Source organism: Rattus norvegicus, chromosome 15 (assembly GCF_021556685.1).
Source record: "Rattus norvegicus strain SHRSP/BbbUtx chromosome 15, alternate assembly SHRSP_T2T, whole genome shotgun sequence".
NCBI lineage: Eukaryota > Metazoa > Chordata > Mammalia > Rodentia > Muridae > Rattus > Rattus norvegicus.
Genome location: NC_141548.1, coordinates 26,396,028 through 26,414,859, shown reverse-complemented (window position 1 = coordinate 26,414,859; position 18,832 = coordinate 26,396,028). Strand labels below are relative to the sequence as shown.

The window sequence follows — 18,832 nt, the reverse complement described above, 5'->3', positions numbered from 1 at the left end:
GTTCTTTTTTTCGGAGCTGGGGATCGAACCCAGGGCCTTGCGCTTCCTAGGTAAGCGCTCTACCACTGAGCTAAATCCCCAGCCCCGCTGGTCTTGTTTTTAAATCCTGAAAAGAAAATCCACTTTTAATTTAACTCCTCTTTATGTTGGCTTCAATTTCTAGAAAAGCAAGATGATAAACAGGGACACAGAACAGTTTTTTTCTGTAGAATTTGGTATAAATATCACACACATAAAAATGAAACTCTGTGTGTGTATGTGCACTAGTGTGTCTCTGTACGTGTGTGTGTGCGTGTGCTCTCTGTTTTATTTTGTGACAGGTATCACTGTAATGGCTAGGTTGCTCTCCTAACTCAACCTCCTGAATTCAGAGATTACAGACCTGTGCTATCATGTCCAATAAGGCTTTTTTCTTTTCGTTTATTCGTTTTGCTTTAATTATACATGTGGGAGTAGGGGGATATGCACATGAGTGTAGGTGCCCACAGATTCCAGAAGAGAGTCTTACTGAGTTGCCATTTGGGTGCTGGGAACAGAACTCAAATCCTTGTGAAGAGCAGTATAAGCTCTTCACCAATAAACCTCCTTGCCAGTCCAAGGCTATTTGTTTTTGATCCCAGGGATGCAGGGATTGTTAAATATACGGAAATCCATCAATGTAATCCACTATATAAACAAACTCAAAGAAGAAAACCACATGACCATCTGATTAGATGCTGAGAAAGCCTTGACAAAATACAACAGCCCTTCATGTTAAAAGTCTTGGAGAGATCAGGAATTCAAGGCCCATACCTAAGCATAGTAAAAACAATATACAGCAAACCAGTAGCCAACATCAAATTAAATGGAGAGAAACTTGAAGCAACCCCACTAAAATCAGGGACAAGACAAGGCTGCCCACTCTCTCCCTACCTATTCAATATAGTACTTGAAGTTCTAGCCAGAGCAATCAAACAACAAAAGGAGATCGAAGGAGAGGAAAGGAAATCAGAAATCAGAGAGGAAGAAGTCAAGGTATCGCTATTTGTGGATGCTATGATAGTATACATAAACGACCCCCAAAATTCCTACCAGAGAACTCCTACAGCTGATAAACAACTTCAGCAAAGTGGCCGGATATAAAATTAACTCAAACAAATCAGTAACCTCCCTCTATATACTGTATAAACGGGCTTCAAAAGAAATTAGGGAAACAACACCCTCTACAACAGTCACAAATAATATAAAATAACTTGGTGTAACCCAGCAAATGAAAGATCTGTATGACAAGAACGTCAAGTCCTTGAAGAAAGATCTCCCATGCTCATGGATCAGTAGGATTAACACAGTAAAAATGGTCATCCTACCAAAAGCAATCTACAGGTTCAATACAATCCCCATCAAGATTCCAAGGCTAGTTTTAATTAAATTAATCACAAAAGAAAAAAAATCATCCCAATGATTTAATCAAGAAGAGTTTAGTCACTTCCTGTGAGTCTTCCGCCCCTTAAGGAAAACTCTCTGGAAAATGAAGGTCATGGGAAAATGGCAAGTTCAGGCGATAACACACCTGAGTATACAAAGACTGCAGACCTTGATTCGCAGGTGCAGGGCCAGCTTCTTATGCTCCACTCCAAACAGATTTGAGGTTTTGATGGCAAACAGCATGGGAGCTGGAGGAGTAGAAGCCATAAAATCCAATGACCGTGGACCTGGTATTAAAAAAAAAGCAGCATAGCACCACAGTTAATTGTGGAGTTTGGATCTCCAATTTCTCCCACAACTTTCTTTGGGCTTAGAGCTCATTTCTTTACCCATTCTGAGCCTTCTTTACCTTACCTGGATAACGCACTTCTAATGGTAAAAACCCACCCTCTCACCAAGAAAAGGTGTGAGACCGAAATCACCAGGAAATGCTTGGAGCTGCTTGTCTGTTTCCAGGTAAGCTTCATTTAAGTATTTTCTCTCCTACTTTCCAACCTCAGGAATCTCTAAAGGAAATTAATGTCCAGCCATCGGATTATAGGAATACAGGTAAGAATACTGTTAAATGCAGAAGGGAAAAATTAGCAGAGGCTACAAGAAGATAAACTCAGATTGTAACTGTTTTTCAAGATACGTTTGGCCAGGGCCTTTCTTAAGTTCCTAGAGAAAAGGAAATGGAAATTAGCAGCACGAGCACACACACACACACACACACACACACACACACACCCCTCACACACATATACTCCATACATATATATATATATAAAATATACATATACACGAACACACATACACACCCCACATACACACCCCACACATATACCCCATATATATACATATACACACACACACACACACACACACACACACACACATATATATATGTACTATACCCACTATACCCACACACATACACATACATTTACATACAGGCTCTATATTTATCCCAGGCTGGACTAGCATGTGAATTGTTGCTTGACCTTGAGCATTTGACATTACTGGTGTGTGTCACTATTTCCCATTTACACCATGGTAGGGACATGCTTTATGCATGTCAAGCAAGCACCTTACCATCTAAACTACATCCCCCGCCCATACCTATAGCAACCTAATGAGTGTTGCAAGCCCAGCCTGTGTGACCTGTGTAGGAAGCCAGGCTGATTTTTTCCTCCATTTTGAGAGACCCTCAGGACTGGCATCAGTTCAGTGGCCATAAATGCCTTTGTTAAAGAGTCTCTGTATCAGGCTGTGATGTGCTCATCTTTAATCCCAGCAGAGGCAGGCAGGTCTCTGTGAGTTTGAGGCTAGCCTGGTCTACAGAGTGAGTTCCAGGACAGCCAAAGCTACACAGAGAAAACCTGGCTATAAAAAAAAAAAAATACAAACAACAACAAACAAATGAGAGGGGACAGGAGGAAAGGAGAGGGTGAGTGGGATAGGAGGCAATACTATAGTAAAATATTGTCTTAGTTATGGCTTTACTGCTGTGAACAAATACCTTGACCAAGGCTACTCTTTTCTTTTTTATAAAGATTTACCTTATGTATATGAGTACACTGTCGCTCCCTTCCAACACACCAAAAGAGGGCCTGAGATCCCATTTCAAATGGTTGTTGGGAATTGAACTCAGGACCTCTGGAAGATCAGTCAGTGCTCTTAACTGCTGAGCCATCTCTCCAGCCCTCCAAGGCAACTCTTAAAAGGACAGCATTTAATTGGGGCTGGCTTACAGGTTCAGAGGTTCAATCCAAAATCATCATGGCAGGAAGCTTGGCAGTGTACAGGCAGGCATTGTGTAGGAAGAGTTGTGAGCTCTGCATCTTGTTCTGAAGGCAGACGGGAGAAGGCTGACTTCCAGAGAGGTAGGATGAGGGCTTTAAAGCCCACACCCAAAATGGCACATTTCCTCCAACAAGGCCACACCTACTCCAACGAGACCACACCTCCTAATAGTGCCACTCCCTGGGCCGAGCATATTCAAACCATCACAAGTACGTATTAAACACATGCCACTCTTTTGTGTGCTGACTTAAAATGTAAATAAACTATATTACTACAACGTATGTTGACCACGTGCTCCTTCACAATGGAATACTCCACTCCTCAGCCTTCCTCTGGATAGTCTGCTAACACAGCTCTCCAACATCAAAGGCTACTTCTTTCTATACCTTTCTACAAGTCCTTTTTGATTGTTAATACAGTAAGTCTTTGAACACACTAACAGCATGTATCAGGTCTATGAATGAAGAGTTCTTTCATCGTAGAAGCACGATATCAGTGTCTGGTTCTATTTGTAGCTCGAGTCTCTGATCCTTCAGGTACCTCAGTGTGCTCAAGGAAGAAACAAAATAAGCCCTCAGGCATTTGATGTCTGCACTCATGGAATTCCTGGGGCTTTAGGAGGAAGGAACAATGAAGAGCAGCCCAGCTGTGGTATGAAAATTTATAGCAGCATTATTGATGATAGCTAAAAGGTAGAAGCAACCCAAATGTCCATCAACACATGAATGGATAAATAAAATATTATCTATACATACAATGGAGTACTACTAGGTCTTTAAAAAGAGTTGTCCATGCCCGCACCGACATGGCACCGAGATCTGGGCGGTAAGCCTGTGGAATTAAAAAACACACATATGCGGGTTATTTGTGTTAAGAAAGAATGCCAAATGTAGTTTTATTCACCGAATATATACCCCAAGTTGACCAGGTGGAGTAGGAAGCACAGTGGGAAACCCCAGCTTAAGGCTTCAGAAACAAAAGACCGAATACGTGCCCCAAATTTACTAGGGAGAAATCCAGGAAGACCAGCCTAAATCCCAGGAACAAAGACTGAGAACAAAAGACAGGAACGAATGGGCCATCTCCCAGGTATATGCCCAGGTATGTCGCTACCGGGCCAGGGCGTTCCTTTGTTAGGAACAAAGGCTTCCACATGCACCAGCAGGGCTCAACAGGGGTCAAACACTGCAGGGGACCAAGAAGGGTCTTACAAAGAGTGAAGTTCTAATACATGCTACAACATGCATGAACGTTAAAGATCCCGTGTTGATTAAATGTAAGCCATACACAAAGTGGCAGGGACAGAAATTATGGTCATGGGTACCAGGGCTAAGGAAGAAAGAGGGTGAAGGAACGAGAGTGAGGTGTTCTCACCTGTGGTACAGTTTCTGTTTGAGATGATGAGGATGATGGGGAAATTAGTAACAATGATAAAGACAGTGGTTTGAACGAGTCTGATGCCAGTGAATTATATGAACAAGGGTGAGAATGATGCATTTCCTTGTATAGCCAGCACCACAAAGACACACAGATGAGGAGGAAAACAGCTGCCCAGACGTCATGATGATGGGCTGCCTGTATCTTGTGGGTTATAAACATAAGGGTATTGTTTCTGGTACACGTCTAAGATACTAGTGTTTTTCTCAATTTCTCTATCCACATGCAATTTATCCCATCTTTTCACAACTGTCTATTGGTCTCACCCTGTATGTGGGTACTGTGGTATTAATATAGGTGCTTCCTATTGCTAACTCTGGGCTTGCGTCCTCTGTCTGGTGCCCTGTTGGTATGGGAGTTTGATGCACCACTGTTAACCAGTGAATCCCATATTCTTGGACAGTGCTGTTGATCAAACGGTGTGTGTTTCTAGTGAGCTTTTGTTCTAGAGACATGTCTTAGCTAGGGTTTCATTGCTGTGGAGAGACACCATGACCATAGCAACTCTTACTAGTTAGGGTTTCATTGCTGTGGAGAGATGCCATGACCATAGCAACTCTTACTAGTTAGGGTTTCATTGCTGTGGAGAGATGCCATGACCATAGCAACTCTTACTAGTTAGTGTTTCATTGCTGTGGAGAGATGCCATGACCATAGCAACTCTTACTAGTTAGTGTTTCATTGCTGTGGAGAGACGCCATGACCATAGCAACTCTTACAAAGGAAAATATTTAATTAGGGCTGGCTTACAGGTTCAAAGATTTAGTTCATTATTGTTATGGTGGGAAACATGGCAGTGTGCAGGCAGACATGGTGTTGGAGAAGGAGCTGAGAATTCTACATCTTGATTCAAAGGCAGTAAGTAGTAGGAGACTGCATGCCACCCTGGGCACAGCTTAAGCATAGGAGACTTCAAAGCCTGCCCCCAACAATGACACACTTCCTCCAATAAGGCCACACCTACTCCAACAAGGCCATCTACTAATAGTGCCACTCCCTATGGGCCAAGCATTCAAACACATGAGTCTATGGGAGCCATACCTATTCAAACCACCACAACATGCAAGATACTATCAGATGCAACCGAAGCTTCTTATCTGGGCTCCTTTGAGAATCCTTGAGTACAAGCTAACCCACCTGGACAACATAAGCTCCTTAGAAGAACTGCAGGGTAGAGAGGGGCTTCTGGTGTGAAGGAACTCCTGTATGAAACCAAAAGGACCACATGCCTAAGCCCTCTGTCTTAGTTAGGGTTTTACTGCTGTGAACAGACACCATGACCAAGGCATCTCTTGTCAGGATAACATTTAATTGGGGCTGGCTTACAGGTTCAGAGGTTCAGTCTGTTATCATTAAGGCAGGAACTCGGTAGCATCCAGGCAGGCATGGTGCAGGAGGAGCTGAGTGTTCTATGTCTTCATCTGAAGGCTGAATGCTGACTTCTGGGTGGCCCAGGCAGCTAGGATGAGGGTCTATACACAGTGACACACCTACTCCAATAAGGCCACACCTCCTCCTGCAAGGCCACACCTCCTCCAGCAAGGCCACACCTTCTAATAGTGCCACTCCCTGGGCCAAGCATATACAAACCATAACACCCTCACTCTTTCTAACACCTCTTGACCTTGTAGAGATATTTTCATCACTGGAAAACCTGCTTACGGTGCTACACCCTGAGGATCTTGACAAGAAAAGTTTACTGTGAGTTTCAGCATGGATAGAACTGCTGAAAGAGCTTGTTTTGTGACTTGAAAAGACCTCAAGAGATGCTGTTATTCATGAAGCAATGAAAGTTGTTACAAATACATTCATGATGTAAAGCTATCTAATAGCCAGCCCCCACCTGGACATAGGTGACAAATATGGAAATTTCCTTCCTCTGTAGGGGCCACTGCCCACCGGACCACATTCCATCTAAGTCAAGTTGCAAGCAAATGACGTGATAAATAAATAAATAAATGGTTATAATATCAAAGCTGTCTACAGCTTGTGATTTTGCTGTGATTTTTTTTTAAATAGTAAGAAAAAGTAGTTTATCCACTCTCCTACTGTACAATGTTCTAAAATTCGAATGGTGCATAATAAAAACAAATTCTCCTGCTAGTAGAAAAAAAAAACAAAGAAGAAGAGAGGAAAAGTTGGTGACATATGATCACTATGAGATTATATTTGCATATATCCCTTTTTAACCCCTATTATTTATTTACTGGCGTACTTTGGCTTCTTGAGACAGATCTTGTTCTGTAGCTCAGGCTAGCTTTGAAGTAAGTCTCCTGTCTCAGCCTCCTGAGTGCCTCCACCCCTGGCTCGGATTAAGTTTAAAACACAGAAAAATCCACAGTGGAAAAAAACCCCTAAGATTTTGTTTTTGTTTCTCTCCTCTTTCCACATAGTCCTTCGGGCGAGGCACTGTGTTTGTCTGCTTTTTGCGGCCTCTGAACCTAATATAGTATTTGGTACAAAATAAGCTCTAAGTGTGTGTGCACTACAGAATGCTGGCTCCCCTGGATCCTATAAATATCATCCCGGATGGGTAGCATTGGTAGTCTTTAGTCCTGGGATCTACAACACAGGCTTCAACCCATTACCAATATGCTATGTCAAGCTGGCCTTTGTAGACAACGCCACCGGACACCACATGGTAAATGCCTTAAGGGCTCAGAGATTCACAGATAAGAGACTGTGTGCTCAAGCCTTTCTTACCTCAGAGCTGCCATACTCAGGGGGAAGGTGACGTCCCCCTGTGTCAGGTTTCTAAACTACAACACACAGCTTCACATACCCTCAGAGCGGTAAGAGGGGGGAGTCTGAAAATGGCCTTCTAGATCAGGCTATAGAAACAGCAGTCTTTCACATACTGGGAAGAAAAGGAGTCAGTAACCTGGACCCGTGTCATAGAGCCAAGGCAGGATGGTTATACTATATAAGAGCACATATGCATAAAGAATAAATTTAGTGTAATTTGTCTTTTTTGCTTATTTTTGAAAACATATTTTGAAACATATTTTTTTCAGTTGTAGCCCTAAGAATCACTTGAAGTATATCTCACTAAATAATAGTTTTAAATGTAAAACATGGCAGTTTTGCCTTTTAAATGTGTGAGACAATGAATTGGTAGACATCTGCCACCAATCCCTAGAGCCCAGATGGTAGAGGACAGAAGTGAATCCTGCAAGTTGTCCTTCAACCTCCACTCACACACATGCATATGCCAGCTGGAATGAATGAATGAATGAATGAATGAATGAATGAATGAATGAATGAATGTCATAACAATTGTTTTCCAGAAACAAGTTCATGGGCATGTATATGGATATGACTCATTGTAGAAGAAGATGGTTCATTAGCTTACAATGGTGGGTATCCAAGAGCAAGTGCTGGCACTGGATCAGTCCTGGACCTCCTGTTAATGTCACAACTGCAAAGGGATGTGTGCAAGGAAATGATCTCATGGGAAGACAGAAAGCCAGCGACACTGGGGTCCTTTCTGGTTGGACTCTCCCAGTGACTGCAGGCTCTGACACTAGGTTCCACAACTTCCTTGTCAAAAGCCAACCAGCTCTCAGCACCACATGCACATAGAGGTGGAAGGCAAACCCCTGAACCACAGCAATCCCACTCCCACGGGGTCATCCGCAAAGACCCTAATCCCCTATCGACAGCTGCTGCAGCAATGGCTTGAACAAAAGTTTGGAAAGGATGTAATTCAGCTCTAACGGCGGGTAAGCTTTCAGTAGGAAGGAATTGATATGTGGGGGGGGGGACAGTTGGGAGCATTGGTGGGAGGGAGGGCAGTCCCCAGATTTCAGTAGAAGAGCATTGATGTGGGAGGAGCAGTTGTGAGAGCTGATAGAAGGCACGCCCCAGATTTCAGTAGAAGAGAATGGGCAGGAGCTAAGAATAACAGCAGCTTTCAGTAGGATACACGGCGCATGTCCAATAAGCATTAAGTACTTTGTCCACAGCGCTGCGCAGTTCCGTCGGTAAAGGGCTACTGGCAAGCCTTGTGACTGTCCCTTCTCTAGAGAAGAGCAAATGCTGAGCCCTTTAGTCAGATGGCACAGGTCAATCCCTGAACCTCAGAGGGTTAGCCTGAAGCTGTTTGGAGGATGGACCAAATGTTGAGAAACAGGTGGAAGACCAGAGAAGACTCCATTGTCATTACAGTTGAGAGGCCAGAAAGCAAACCTTCACCTTCCAAAGTAGGGTGTCTCAGGAGTTCTGAGAGTTCTGACAGGCTGAGAGCACAAAGGAGCAGCTTGCTTGTGATTTGCATATTCCCAAGGTCCACGGAGTCTCCCCTCCTATCGGAAAACAGTTCTTGCAGTACACGCACTTTTCCATTTCTCCATCACTGGGTTGCTTTGAGAGTCGCAGGGTAGTCCATTGCCAAGGGAGATGATGTCTATCATTTGCTCCAAATGAGGCCCAGGGGTTGTTTATGACTCTTTGGAAGGCCTTTCTGATTCTATTCCACAGCGTTGTTTCGCAGGAACATCCCGAGTCAGGAAATGAAATTGAAAAGTGTCTTCTCATTTAAGTTCTTAAGAGCTTTTCCGCATCGTTTTTCCCCCCTCTCAAAAGGGCGTATAAAAGTGGGTTAATGGCCGAATTAAACAGTGCCAGCCAGGCAGACATTGTCTGCATCTGCGGAGGAAGTGTCCACCCACCGCTCACCATTGTGCTTGCCTGTGAGATGCTTACAATTATGTAGGGGATCCAGCAACAAAAGAAAATAAAAGTCACCAGAAATAGATGAAAAGTACCATTGTGTTCGGGAACATGGGCGGCGCACGTTTCAAAATGTCCCGTGACCTGCTCTGAGAAGAGAAGCTAGGTTCGCGTGTGGGCTATCAGCCATGTTGAAGACTCAGCCATCTTCCATGCTGGGACTATTTCCTTCAGGGCATGGAACACATTTAGAATTACACAGATCCCTTCGTTCAGATAAGGCTATCCATCCTTCGCTCCACCTTTCATAACTACAGTTGCTTTAAAGCACACAGCATGTTGCTACACACCGGGGCAGCCATGTTATGCTCAAGGTTTGGCTTGAGCCCCACAGAGGCCACCAGGGGCAGCAGACAGAACGCTAATTGCAAGGTGGTGCTGGTAGCAAAACTGAGTTCAAAGTGTAAACATGAAATTAAAAAATAAATGTTTATAAAGTAACAAAATTTTAAAAAAAAATCAACCTCTTAACAGCAAACGTTAGAATGGAATAATCGACCCAAATGTTGCTTTATAAACAATACCATAAACAACTCTGCTTTTAGTCCTCCATCCAAAAACATTGAGAGGTAAATGTCATCTTTAAAAGTGTTTTCTGTGAGATAAATTAAAAAGAAGATGCATTTCGGACTCTATATAGTGTTTGTACTCGGGGGAAAAAAAATCCACCTAAAGAAATGGATATGGGGCTAGAGATGGCTCAGCGGTTAAGAGCAGTGGCTGCTCTTCCAGAGGTCCTGGATTTAGATTCTCAGCACCCACAGGGCAGCTCACAGCCGTATGTAATTTTAGTTCCAGGGGCTCCGATGACCTCTTCCGGCTTCCAAGGGCACAGGCATACATGACTAACATGAACATACACAGACTAATATGAAAGCAAAAATCCATACTTATAAGAGATTTTTTTTAATGGATGTTGGGGTTGTGGAGATGGCTCAGATTAAGAGTACGATGGCTCTCTTGTAGGAAACCAATGTTCAGCTCCTAAGATGTCTCACTGTCTGTAACTCTAGCTCCACCCTCTTCTATCATCCTTGGGCACTGAGCATGTGCACACACATGCACACCATGAACACATACATACACAGATGTGTCAGTAACTCTACTAAGCCTTACAGAAAACAGTCCCTTCACCTCTCTTGTTTTTCTCCTGTGGTGCTTTGAATGTGCTTGGCCCATGGGAAGTGGCACTGTTAGGAGGTGTGGCCTTGTTGGAGGAAGTGCTTCATCGTGTGGGTGGGCTTTGAGATCCTATGCTCAAGCTCTGTTCAGGACAGAAGTGACCCTCCTCATGCCTGCCTGCAGAAGACAGCCTTTTCCTTGCTGCCTTCAGATCAAGATGTAGAACTCTCAGTTCCTCCAGCACCAAATCTGCCTGCATGATGCCATGTTTCCCACCGTGATGATCATGGACTGAACCTCTGAAACTGTAAGCTAGCCCCAATTAAATGTCCTTTGTAAGACTTGCTTCAGTCATGGTGTCTCCTCACAGCCATGGAAACCCTAAGACACCTCCTTTCCTGTTTTTTTTTCCCCCTTGATTTTTGTTTTTTCTTTTGTTTTCATTTTCCCTTGCTAAATTTTCTTCTTTCCCCCTTCATTTATTTTTTCCTCATTACCTCCCCTCTCTTTCCCCATCACACTTATTACTATGACTTTATATGTAAGAGTTAGGAAATATTTCAGAAAATATCACACATGCATCAAATCGTTCTTAAGTATTTGAAACTAAACTTCCTCATCCTGTGCCTGTTAAAGTTAAAAAAAATACTCATTAAAAACTCCATCTGCTTTTTTTTAATATATATCTTTATTTTGCTTATAAAGTTTCAGACAAATGGTTCCCCTTGTCTTACAAATGCCATAATGTAAGCAGGAAAGGAAGCCATGAGGTTCATAGGAATATGGACATAACAGAACAAAAATGGCCGGTGATAAGAATTATAACAATCACGAGTAAGCTTCCTAGGAAAGGAAAACGGTACTTGTGGATCAAGCAAGAGGGAGCAAAGTAACTTCAAAGAATGTTATCGGTGCAGCAGTGACTCTGTGTTAGGTCACTTGCAAGAACTCAAGCATCCTGACAGCATTCCAGATTAGTTTCCCAGTTGTCCAGGTAGCAAATAAAGGCTATGAAACAGGAAGTAGATGGACATCATAAATTCATCTCCAAAATATTCCTTTTCTCTAGAATTTGTTTCTCGGATAAAAGTTTGACTGGGCACTCAGCATTTCCCCCCAGGAAATGGGTTGAATAAATTATAAGTGTTCACATAGAGGAAGAGTAGCAGGCATTTATGACTTATAAATGCATTAAATATCAAAGGTTATGCCAGAAGAAGCTGCCTTTCTCTCCTTAAAGTTTTCATTCACAAGCCTCACCAACTTCCCCTGGCTTTTCCTCATGCATCGAGGCTGATTCATTATCCTCTTCCTCCTAATGGCTAACTATCTGAGATTTCTTGTGCGAGCTTCAGGAAGGACATCTTTACTGCAGGCAGACTGGGGTGCAGATAAAGCATTGTTTGGAATCTGTATTTCAATACAAATACAATATAGCTTTGCATTGGAGTGGAACAAAGCTAATCCCCCTTTGAGCATCCACATCTATTTCTCCCTTTTCTGCCTTTGTCTCAGCAATGCCATTTTTTTTTATTCTACCAACCTCAAAAGGTATTGCCTATGCTGTGCCCAGTATGTGTCTTCTAGGATTGCACACATCTCCTCCTAGATGGATCCCTTCCCTGCCAACTGTAACTTGGATTTTTACTGCACACCAGGGCATTCTTATCCCTTGCTCTTGCAGTATAATGCAACCCATCCATGCTCCAACAGTTACTCATCAGTGTAGACAATGATGGTTTATCCGTGGGTGCCAAGCAACTCTTCCTTCTGTTTCCTTGGGGGACAGCTGGAAACGCTCTCCTGTGTTAGGAAATACTTTGAAAAATAAGTCATGCCCTGCCCACCTGAGCAAAGACATGAAACCAGCCTACCCTTTCAGCAGAACCCCAGCCTCCGAGGCTGGTTCACAGCCCTGTTTCAAGATGTAAATATTCACCGTGCGGTTTTAAAATTCCCCTTTACCAAATAAATTCACAGTGAGTCTTACCTGTGCGCTAACGTATAACCCTCACACTATCCAATGCAGGAGCAGTAAGGTATGGTCAGTCTAAACCCTCACCACCCCTTCTGAAGGAGAAACAAGTCACATGAAGCGGGTGAACTTGAGATCAAGTGAGCTCGAAGGCTCTTCCCAGCTCCATCAACTGCTCTTTAAAGCGCCTGCATTTGCAACTGTGCTTAGGGAGTTTCAGCAGGGAAAAAAATCACACATATTGGATCAATAAATGGGATATCGATAATATGCACTTCGAGACATTATAATGAATACTAGCGCCATAATGATTGTCAACCTCGTGCCTGTAGTAATGTTCAAAGATGCTGATGGGTTTTAGCATTGGTACTAGCTGTTAATGTCTTGCCTACTACCCTAAATGTAGTAGGAACATCTGCCCACTTGAACATACTTTTTCTTCTGTCTATTAAGTCCTGTGGTCTAAGAATAGATGTACCCAATGCCCAATGGTACAAATTTTTTTCTCACTGTTTTTGTGTTCAAAAGAGGAAGAGGAAGAGAAGGAGAAGGAGAAGGAGGAGAAGGAGAAGGAGAAGGAGAAGGAGAAGGAGAAGGAGAAGGAGAAGGAGAAGAAGAAGAAGAAGAAGAAGAAGAAGAAGAAGAAGAAGAAGAAGAAGAAGAAGAGGAAGAGGAAGAGGAAGAGGAAGAGGAAGAGGAAGAAGAAGAGGAAGAAGAAGAGGAAGAAGAAGAGGAAGAAGGAGGAGGAGGAGGAGGAGGAGGAGGAGGAGGAGGAGGAGGAGGAGGAGGAGAACCCAACCTATGAGCACGCAGTCTAGTAACTATTAGTGGGAGCATAAGTCTGCTTGTCTTCTGTAGAGGTCAGTTCGATTTTTATTGAAACTTTAGATGTACACATGTCCCGTACTACCTTTTTGTCTCTAGGGATTTCTTCTACCAGACTGTGTGTACAAAAACATGTGTGTTGGACTGGTCACTGCAGCACTGCTCATGACAGAGTACTCATGAAGACAGTACTGTCTTCAACTCTAAGCCCTATGGATAGGAGATTGGTTAAGTAAACTCTGAGACATCCAGACAGCAGAATATGATGCAGTTGTCAAGAAGACTACGATAAAGTGCACGAAGAGAGCCAGGATGAAATAGTTACCTAATCGTCAAGTTACTTCTCTAGTGTGGGTGTGATGTGTGCTAGGTCCTACTTTTCACACTTTAGGTTTTACTAGTATTTGAATTGTTAAAATAAGAAAAACTGTCCTTTTTAAAAAAATTTTTTCCAGTGCATTTTATTACAGAGGGAGGCAGGGTGAGAAGCCATTGTCCTTCAGGACAATGTCGTGCTTGCATATGTGTGGAGGCAGAGGTTGACATCCACCATCTTCTCCATCACTCCCCAACTTATTCTCTGCAATAGCGTCTCACAGTGAACCTGCAGATGACCAATTCATCAGGACTATCTGGCAAACAACCTCAAGAATCCTCCTGTATCAGCCTTCCCAGGGCTGGATTACCGGTACATAGCCTCATGGCGATGCCTCTGATATGACTGACGGTGCTGAGGGTCTGAACTCAGGTCTTCATGCTTGCAAAGCAAATGCTTCAGGAACTGAGCCACCTTCCCAGTTCTCAGCCTGCACATTCCCCAGCAAGCCCCAGGATCTTGGTTTGTATGTCTATGTTATTAATTCGATACATTCTTTACTTTTTTAAAATTATAACATAGTTACTTATTTGGAATGTGCATGTGAGCAGGCCTGTGCGTGGGGCCCCAAGCTTCGAACTCAGTATTTGGTTTTGGCCACAGACACAGTCACCATCTCACAGGCCCCTATTTATTTCTCCTTAGTAATTCCTTCCCCCCTACATCTCCTGTACCCTTCACCTTTGAACAGGCCACGTTGAACCTGCTTCTTCTCTTGAGGCAAATTCAGTGGGAATGAGTGGCTGCCTGTCACACCATAGTGAGAGGGATTCCCAAGACAGATCTGGGTCGCAGTGCCACTATCAGTTAGACCATGAGCACAGTGATGAGCTCATCCCCGAATCAAGCAACAGTGTTACAGCTTTACCCCCGGGTAGGCGAACCCCCCACAGTCACTGCTGTGTTTTGGGAATAGTAATTTGTATCACTACTTTGTTTAGAATCTTTGAGAGGCTTAGATCACGAGGGAAATGAAGGGACCAAAGATTATGCCACTGATCAATGATTCTTGGTGTTTCTTAGAATGATTTATTATTTGTTTATTTATTTGTTACCTCTCCTCAGTTTCATGCTTCTGACTTCTTCCACTTCTGGCTAGCAAATCTCTCTCCCAGAGTGCCTATCTCTCTGCCCCACCCATTCCCTCCTGCTTTGCTATATGCCACTCTGTGTGTGTGTGTGTGTGTGTCTGTGTGTCTGTGTGTGTGTGTGTCTGTGTGTGTGTGTGTCTGTGTGTATACACTTACGTGTTGGAGTGATCTTTTGTGCACTATGTAAAAATTGTCTTTATTCAAATGCTGATTTTTGAACTTACAGAGAGCTGAGTGCAGGCTACACTTTGGTATTGTTAAGCATCAGCTGTCTTAGTGTTTTAGTTTTTTTTAATCTTTATTAAATTGGGTATTTATTTACATTATGATTGTTATTCCTTTTCCCGGTTTCTGGGCCAACATCCCCCTAACCACTCCCCCTCTCCTTCTCTATGGGTGTTCCGCTCCCCATCCTCCCCCTATTACCGCCCTCCCCCCAACAATCACGTTCACTGGGGGTTCAGTCTTGGCAGGACCAAGGGCTTCCCCTTCCACTGGTGATCTTACTAGGATATTCATTGCTACCTATGAGGTCAGAGTCCAGGGTCAGTCCATGTATAGTCTTTGGGTAGTGGCTTAGTCCCTGGAAGCTCTGGTTGCTTGACATTGTTGTTCATATGGGGTCTCAATCCCCTTCAAGCTCTTCCAGTCCTTTCTCTGATTCCTTCAACTGGGGTCCCGTTCTCAGTTCAGTGGTTTGCTGCTGGCATTCGCCTATGTATTTGCTGTATTCTGGCTGTGTCTCTCAGGAGAGATCTACATCCAGTTCCTGTCAGCCTGCACTTCTTTGCTTCATCCATCTTATCTAGTTTGGTGGCTGTATATGTATGGGCCACATGTGGGGCAGGCTCTGAATGGGTGTTCCTTCAGCCTCTGTTCAAAACTTTGCCTCCCTATTCCCTGCCAAGGGTATTCTTGTTCCCCTTTCAAAGAAGGAGTGAAGCATTCTCATTTTGGTCATCCTTCTTGAGTTTCATGTGTTCTGTGCATCTAGGGTAATTCGAGCATTTGGGCTAATAGCCACTTATCAATGAATTCACACCATGTGTGCTTTTCTGTGATTGGGTTACCTCACTCAGAATGATATTTTCCAGTTCTATCCATTTGCCTATGAATTTCATAAAGTCATTGTTTTTGATAGCTGAGTAATGTTCCATTGTATAGATGTACCACACTTTTGTCTTAGTGTTTTGTAAAAAACTCCCTCCAACACTTTCTGATAAGATTAATGAAGAGGGACTTTCCGGCAGAGAGACAGGAACTCTGGGAGAGAGAGATTTGCCCGCCAGACAAGGAGAAGTCAGACGTATGAAACTGAGGAGAGGTAACAAACCATGGGGCAGAACATAGATTAATATAAATGGGTTAATTTAAGTTATAAGAACCAGTTGGAAACAAGCAAGCTAAGGCCTAAAGTTTTCATAATTAATAAAAGGTCTCCATGTTATTATTCAGAAGTAGTGGGCCTAGAAAGTCAGGCTATACTCACTGAAGCACCTGTCCATGTCTGCGGGTGTTTTCAAGGCCAGAAGACATTGGATGCCCTAGAACTGGAGTTCAGGTTGTTGTTAGCCACCCATTGTGGGTGCTGAGAACCAAACTCTGGTCCTGTGCAGCCCTCTGGGTTCTTTTAGTATTGTGGTTTTGCTTAGCATATAGCTATTGAGTCTCACCGGGATCCTGGCTTTGTGAAGAGGAGAGTGGATACAATGAAACCTCAAGCATTGATCTTCTTCTTGCCCTTCATTTTTTAACAGAGAAATTACAGGCAATAGTGGCTCCCTTTGACTTCAGAGACACAGAGAATCGTTCCCGTATCTCATTTAAAAAGCCATATATGGGAAAATTTCCTGAACAGAGCACCAATCAACGGCTTATGCTCTAAGATCAAGAATCGACAAATGGGATCTCATAAAACTTCAAAGCTTTCTGTAAGGCAAAGGACACTGTCCCTAGGACAAAATGGCAACCAACAGATTGGGAAATGATCTTTACCAACCCTACATCTGATAGAGGGTTCATATCCAATATATACAAAGAACTCACGAAGTTAGACCGCAGGGAGACAAATAACCCTATTAAAAATGGGGTTCAGAGCTAAACAAAGAATTCACAGCTGAGGAATGCCCAATGGCTGAGAAACACCTAAAGAAATGTTCAACATCTTTAGTTATAAGGGAAATGCAAATCAAAGCAACCCTGAGATTCTGCCTTACACCAGACAGAATGGCTAAGATCAAAAATCAGGTTACAGCAGATGCTGGCGAGGATGTGGAGAAAGAGGAACACTCCTCCATTGTTGGTGGGATTGCAGACTGGTACAACCATTCTGGAAATCAGTCTGGAGGTTCCTCAGAAAATTGGACATTGCACTATCTGACCCAGCTATACCTCTCTTGGGCATATACCCAAAAGATGCCCCAACATATAACAAAGACACATGCTCCACTATGTTCATAGCAGCCTTATTTATAATAGCCAGAAGCTAGAAGGAGCCCAGATGCCCTTCAACAGAGGAATGGATACAGAAAATGTGGTACATCTACATAATGGAATACTACTCAGCTATCAAAAACAATGACTTTATGAAATTCATAGGCAAATGGATGGAACTGGAAAATATCATCCTGAGTGAGGCAACCCAATCACAGAAAAACACACATGGTATGCATTCATTGATAAGTGGATATTAGCCAAAAAGCTCAAATTACCCAAGATGCAATCTATAGACCACATGAATCTCAAGAAGAAGGATGACCAAAGTGTGGATGCTTCAGTCCTTCTTAAAAGGGGGGAGCAAAATATTCATAGGAGGGGATATGGAGACAAAATTTGGAGCAAAGATTGAAGGAACGGCCATTCAGAGCCTGCCCCACCTGGGTATGCAGCATATATATATATATATATATGCATAGATACTGCAACCAATACTAGACAATATTGATGAAGCCAAGAAGTGCATGCTGTCAGGAGCCTGATAAAGCCTCTCCTGAGAGGCTCAGCCAGAGCATGACAAATACAGAGGTGAGTGCTAGCAGCAAACCATTGAACTGAGAATGGGGTCTCCATTGGAGGAATTAGAGAAAGGATTGAAGGAGTTGAAGGGGCTTGTAACCCCATAAGAACAACACTATTAACCAACCAGAGCTCCCAGGGACTAAACCACTACCAAAGAGTACACATGGACAGACCCATGGCTCCAACTGCATATGCAGCAGAGGATGGCCTCGTTGGGCAGCAATGGAAGGAGAAGCCCTTGGTCCTGCCAAGGCTGGACTCCCCAGTTCAGGGGAATGTCAGGGGGCAGGAAGGGGGATGTTTGGGAGGGAAAACACACTTATATTAGAAGGGGAGTGGGATGGGATACGGGGCTTATGGTCGGGAAACCGGAAATGGAAATAACATTTGAAATGTAAATAAAAAATATCCAAAAAAAAAATGTCCCCTTTCTTGTCTCTCCTCTGCTGTCTTCCTCTCCCACCACCACACACACCTCACTTTCCCTTCTCCATTCCTGATTGGTTGTACTTCGTTGCTCAACTGATTTGATCGAGTGATCTCTGGCTAAGATGATTCTTCCTGAGTATCTGGGATTACAGGTGTGCTCCCCCATGCTGCCTTCCTAAGAAGACACAGGTGCAAGGACGAGACCTGCCTGTAGATTTCTAAAATCTCACCTGAACTGACCCAGCTCACCTGCACCCACACTACCAGATCCAACGCTATTGCTTTTGTGCTGCCCAGTTGAGGGGTGGGCTCGCTCTCCCAAGTGCTGCAGCTGGCAAGGAGCTCGGCCAGTTCTCCGGCTCTCACGGCCCCGGGGCTGGCTCACTGGTGCCAGCTCTACTGGTGAGCGCCCGCTCTCCTGAGCGCTGCGGCTTGTGGGAGATGGAGCCAGCTTTCCAGTGTGCTGCCCTCTCTGCACAGCCCTTGGGCATCTACATGGTCTCAGGTGGCTGCCCAAACCAGGGGTGTCCACGTGGTCCACGATAGTGGTAATAGGAAACAGGGACATCAACCCCTGAT

General features: G+C 43.7%; 1 protein-coding gene across 2 annotated transcripts; it reads left to right on the top strand.

The window, feature by feature from the left end:
* The first annotated feature begins 1,609 nt into the window (after positions 1-1,609).
* Positions 1,610-18,235, top strand: LOC148000913 (uncharacterized). Of its 2 annotated transcripts, XM_087587100.1 has the most exons (3): positions 1,610-1,920; positions 13,043-14,181; positions 16,564-18,235. In XM_087587100.1, the coding sequence occupies exons 1-2, from the start codon at positions 1,893-1,895 to the stop codon at positions 13,330-13,332; spliced, it is 318 nt and encodes a 105-aa protein (XP_087443226.1). In that variant the 5' UTR covers positions 1,610-1,892; the 3' UTR covers positions 13,333-14,181; positions 16,564-18,235. The 2 variants fall into 2 exon arrangements, 1 of the variants encoding a protein (XP_087443226.1); XR_015638743.1 differs by lacking the exons at positions 13,043-14,181; positions 16,564-18,235 and adding an exon at positions 6,318-6,658 and having other exon boundaries at positions 1,625-1,920.
* Positions 18,236-18,832: the final 597 nt, after the last annotated feature.

Bases quoted from the DNA above. Each gene is read 5' to 3' on its own strand.
- LOC148000913 (XM_087587100.1), top strand. From the start codon at position 1,893: ATGCTTGGAGCTGCTTGTCTGTTTCCAG. The intron at 1,921-13,042 runs GTAAGCTTCATT...TGTGTTCAAAAG, and splicing joins AGCTGCTTGTCTGTTTCCAG to AGGAAGAGGAAGAGAAGGAG.